The following is a 5,291-nucleotide window of genomic DNA, read 5'->3' as shown; positions in this document are numbered from 1 at the left end:
GGTTTTCATGATCTCTTCTCATCCTCCACTAGCTTCATTTTCTCAGGTCGTCGTCCTTTATTTGGTGTTCATCCCGGTTTCGTCCTTTAACTAAAACATCCTTTTATTATATCCTTCTCTTCTTCACTATATCGTGTTCTCATATGCTTTTTTTATTCTTAATGGTTTTATTCAAATTCATCTTTTTTTAGTTTTTATCATTAACTACATCTTCTTCTTCTTTATAGTTATAAGAATTATAGGTGAATAAAAGTAAGAGCAATATATATGAGTTAGTAGGAAAACTATTTGTATGTCTTTTTTTAACAATAAATAACAATTATGAATGGGTTAAAATAAGAACAATATATAAATTATTAATAGTAAAAACTAATTAAGAATCTGTTTAATTGTTTATTTTTATTGATGGTAACTAAATTTAGAAAGTACATTAGGGAAAACAATTAAAATCCAAACACAACAAAAAATCAAAGAAAATTGTTAAAATAAGATAATAAAGGAAAATTAATCAAAGACAATGCAAGGAATTGACGAAACTTATACTAAAAAACATTGAATGGATCTCCAAACATAAAAAAGATTCATCATAGAAGCTGCACGTAACAAAACAGTGTACATCATAAGAAGAAAGGAGTGGGAACCCATTGACTTTCCTTATAGATAGCTTCGACATACTCGGTATCATCATGCATTAAACTCAAAGCATAACATGCATCTTTGAAAGTACGGTGGACAACACCATTAATTGTTCTTATATCCATCTAAAAACATGGATCGCGAACGACATGCAATGAAACCCTCAAGTAGTAGGCTTCGCCAGCGTTTAGTTACAGTTGGCTATACTACTCGGTCTGGAGTTACCACAAAGACGGGGGTGCCATTGATGTTTTTATGATCCCAATCCCAATGGATCGGAAATTCAAAATACATACGATATGGCTTCAGGATAGTCCTAATTACACGTTAACGAACCTGTAAATTTATCGTTGTAAACATCGCAGAAAAATGTTCATCTTCTGTAAAAACGATTTGAGATGGAGGCAGAAGTTACGGCAAAATCTGAGGATCATGGAAGGAAAGATTGCTAGTCGTTATAGAAAATTCATAAAAATTTTGAAGGAAAGAACTATTAGGCAATGGATTTACATAAGAAGAAAGTCTAGAAGCAGAAAAAAACATTTAAAGCACAAACTAAAATAAACAAACATGAATTTTTATTTACCTGACAATTTTATTGTAAAGCGGGAGATAAAATATTCAATTAGCGAAGTATGAACTATAAGAGTATGTTGTCATTATGGAAATGCATAAATAATATATATATATCAATTTTTTTTTAAAAAAGACATGAATTTATTTTTTAAAAAGATGCTAAACCTTAGAAGACGGACGTTGTATGTCAGAAAACATGAAGACCGAGAAGAGTATATATAGCACGATGGATACGCTAGGGTTTAGATTAATACTGACTTTGATATTGATGGCCCATAACCAAAATCAGTGGCTAGGACCAAAATCGAGATTAGTGGCCCATAAATAAAATCGATGGCCCATAATTGAGGAAAAAAGACACATCACGGGTATTTCCACATAAGATTAATGATTGACCTAACATAACAAATTAAAACGCCATATAATTTTTTTTAATAATGACACATAGGACAATTGCTGTGGAGATGGCACATCAGATGTTGTGCGGGGAGACAGAGAGAAATTGAGTTAAAGCTTTCAGGGACATATAGATGCTTCAGGGACATATAGATGCTTCAGGGACATATAGATGCTTCAGGGACATGTCGATGGAGAGAGAGAGTGTGAGGGATAGAAATAGAAATAGAGAGAGAGAGAGAGAGAGAGAGAGAGAAAGAGAGGATAAAGAGAGAAAGAGAAATAGTAGAGAGAGTTAACCTTATAGATACATGATATTCAGTCTATGTTAGCTCATATTTTTGTGTTCCTATTTTTTTATTTTTGAAATACTTCTTATTTTAAATGTAGTTATCTAAATCATATGATATATATAAATTTAAGACGAGGGGCAAGGAGAGAATGAGAGATAAATATTGAAAGAGGGATGGACACATGGATTAGGAAAGAGATATAGTTAAAGTTTTCAAGTACATATATTTAATTAATATAAATAAATGAAGGAAAATAAGAAGAATATAAAGTCGGAGAGAACGAAGAAGACAAAGGCGATGAAGAAGAAGAAGAAGAAGTAAAATAGGAAGAAAATGAGAAAAATAGAAAACAAGAAGAAGATGTGACAAAAAAACTTAAAGAAAAGAAGTAACAAAAGAGATATAGAATGAAGAGGACAAAGATAAAGATGGAAGAAGATGAAGAAATAAAAAAAAAGAAAAAAAAGATAAACTAAAAGATAAACTAAAAGATAAAAAGAAGAAGAAGAAAAACAATTATGTAAAGACGAAAAACTCGCTTTTGTCGATTTGTGAGTTCAATAGTAAATATATTTTTGTTAATTTTAGATGGTGTTTCCTTTTTAGATTTGCTTTATTTTATTATTTATATATTAAACAATTGTTTTTAATTATTTTTAGTTTTAGTTCACAACATTGAAAACTCTATGCCCGCACAACAACAAATTAACAACAATATAAAACCTAAAAAATAAAATAAAAAATATAAAGAAAGCGAGAAAAGAAAAATAATCACTATAGAAATCACAAAAACAAAATATGAGAGACTATACCACAGAAACAAAATTCACCGACTTACTAAAGTACAAAACCAATTTACTTTGAGAATGAGCGAAGATTTGACATTCGAAAAGGGTGAGTTAGTTGTTATAGGTGAAAAACATATGTAGGCTAACGATATATATAGTGTAGGATAAATGTTTTAAGATTTTTTTTTTAATTTTTTTCGGTGGTCCATTTTACAAATTTGGTGAAATAAACGAAATCGATGGCCCATTAACTAATAGTATAGATGGCCCATTAAAATCATTTTAACCATAGTGACATGTAGGATTAAATGATAATCCAATTAAAATTAAGAAAAATAACACGTATATATGACACATAAGCAAATTGCTCTGGTGTTGACACGTAAGAATTTTGACTTCGCAAATAATAGTATGGATTCAACAAATATCCGGGTTTATGCCGAAAAACACCACAACACTCAGTTTTCGCAAAATAACAATTTTTTTGCAAAAATGTCAAATCTCGGCTCGTCGTCCGACTTGGAGCTTTCAAGCGGTAGTCCTCCACCCGAATTGTACGAAAATTCTCGAATCCGAGAGTCTGTTATTGTCATCGTCAACCAATCATCAAAACTTCTCACACCAATTTGGATTCGTGAAGAAGATTCTTCGCTTGCAATAAAAAATACGTAAGCAAAGTTCAGCTGTTGATTGCTTTTTATTTCGTTGCAATTACCAAAAATCTTAATACGGTTTGTGTCCTGTAGAATCCCGGATGTCATCTCTTCATGTGATGTGATGAGGCAATACTAGAAAAGATTCAAGATGTTCGGCATGATTTGGCCGAGATGCAAGGCCGGAGTGGTTGGACAAGAACCATGAACCAGATTCACTCAACGGAGATTTCCCAGCTACAGGAATCTGTAAATAAACTGAAGGAGGAAAGGGTTGAGGCAAAGAGGTTTCATGCTCTCCTTTATGAGGTGGTTTAGGACTGGGTTTTTAAAGAAATTGAACGAGATTTGGATCAGACGCGACGAGATAAGATATTTAAGGAAGTTAAGGACATGGTTGTTCTCTCTGTTCTTGTTGTGGCTTTGGTTTCTTTAACTATCTACCTGTTCAAGTAGTTAAGATTCCTGGTTGTACTCAAAACTCACTTATTTTCCAAATATCATGTGGTTACACCAAATGATACTGAGTTATACCAGTTTTCGATTTTCCGAATATCATGTGGTTACACCAAATGATACTGACTTATACCAGTTTTCGATTTTACGAATATCATGTAGTTACACCAAATGATACTGACTTATCCCAGTTTTCGATTTTCCGAATATCATGTGGTTATACCAAATGATACTGAGTTATCCCGATATATTAACATTTCCTTATTTATCGGCTGAGATAATATAGTAGAGAAAATAACACAAGTAGATTTAATAATATTTTTTATAATTAAATATTTTACAATAAAAGCAGAAATTAAACACACTTTAACCATAAAGTTTAAATAACTAAAAACATTAAATTCATTATTTTTGGGTGAAAACGCCATGAATTAAAATTAATTCATGGCGTGTTCCTCGGTTATCAAGCAGGCCTCCTTCTCGTACCTCTCCGGCTCCAAAACGCACATGCGGGCGACGTCTACGAGGAAGTGGTCGTCTTCATCCACCTTAGGGTGGAGCAGCATGTCATGAAGCGCTTGGAGGACTTCCTTCACCGCCGTCCCGGTCCTCCATGTAGCGGTGACGAGTAGCGGATAGAAGACGTGGAGTTTGTTGATGTTGGGGTGCAGAATACCCCTTGGTGGCCTGAAGGGGTATTCTAATGAGAAATGGATGGTGAAGAAGAAGAGGCCCCATTCGTATGGACGCCCAGAGGGCCAATGATTGTTGTTTGCCATTCGTAAATGTCTTCCGCCACAGGTCCCGCACTGAAACCACTCGTCGGAAACCTCAACAACTCCATCAGAAGAATCATGATCCAAGATGTATGAGTCATTTTGAAGTGAGAAGGAGAGCAAAGATAGCACTAAATAACTTTGAAGTGAGAAGGACGGTTAATGCTTTCATTAACTTTCGTAAGACTGGTACAACTACCAACACTAATTTGACTGTTCTCTCTTTCATCCATGCAACGATGTAATTATCTTTTTGACATCTAAATTTATTATTATTTATTTACTTTTACAGAGATATATATCACGTCTAACCTAACCTCTCCCTTGGAAGTGACCGTTCCTTCTTCCCTCAACATCTCCTTTCGTCCATGCAACACGTCTATATAATTAATTACTCAATTTTTCTGATTTTTAACACTATATAACTTCCTTTCACGTGAGTTAATGCTGAGTACACAAATATCCGAATATATCAGCTCTCCAGATTTTATAGATTTATTGAGTTCCTCTTTCTTATTCAATATTGAATATATAATAATTATATATTTTCAGTTACATATTAATGAGAGTAGCAGTTATTCCTCTCTCTCTTTCTTATTCCCATTATCTTACAGTTGCGTTTATTCGACGAGACTACTCATTTCCTCCATTTTCTATTATTTAAGTTCCCAAATCAAATCCATACGGAAATAAGTTCCAAAATCCACCATTCTCTCC

At 33.3% G+C, this 5,291-nt stretch overlaps 1 protein-coding gene across 1 annotated transcript; it reads right to left on the bottom strand.

The window, feature by feature from the left end:
- Window positions 1–4,235: 4,235 nt before the first annotated feature.
- LOC18021808 (ubiquitin-conjugating enzyme E2 D2) lies at window positions 4,236–4,577 on the bottom strand. The gene has a single exon (XM_006404695.1). It carries the CDS (start codon window positions 4,575–4,577, stop codon window positions 4,236–4,238), a length of 342 nt encoding a protein of 113 aa, XP_006404758.1.
- Between the last annotated feature and the right edge of the window lie 714 nt (window positions 4,578–5,291).

This window comes from Eutrema salsugineum, unplaced genomic scaffold (assembly GCF_000478725.1).
Source record: "Eutrema salsugineum unplaced genomic scaffold, Eutsalg1_0 scaffold_15, whole genome shotgun sequence".
Lineage (NCBI taxonomy): Eukaryota > Viridiplantae > Streptophyta > Magnoliopsida > Brassicales > Brassicaceae > Eutrema > Eutrema salsugineum.
The sequence above is the reverse complement of the archived record's forward strand: the minus strand, read 5'-3'. Positions and strand labels throughout refer to the sequence as shown.

Excerpts from the sequence above, each read along its gene's own strand:
- LOC18021808 (XM_006404695.1), bottom strand. The coding sequence starts at position 4,577 with ATGGCAAACAACAATCATTGGCCCTCTGGGCGTCCATACGAATGGGGC.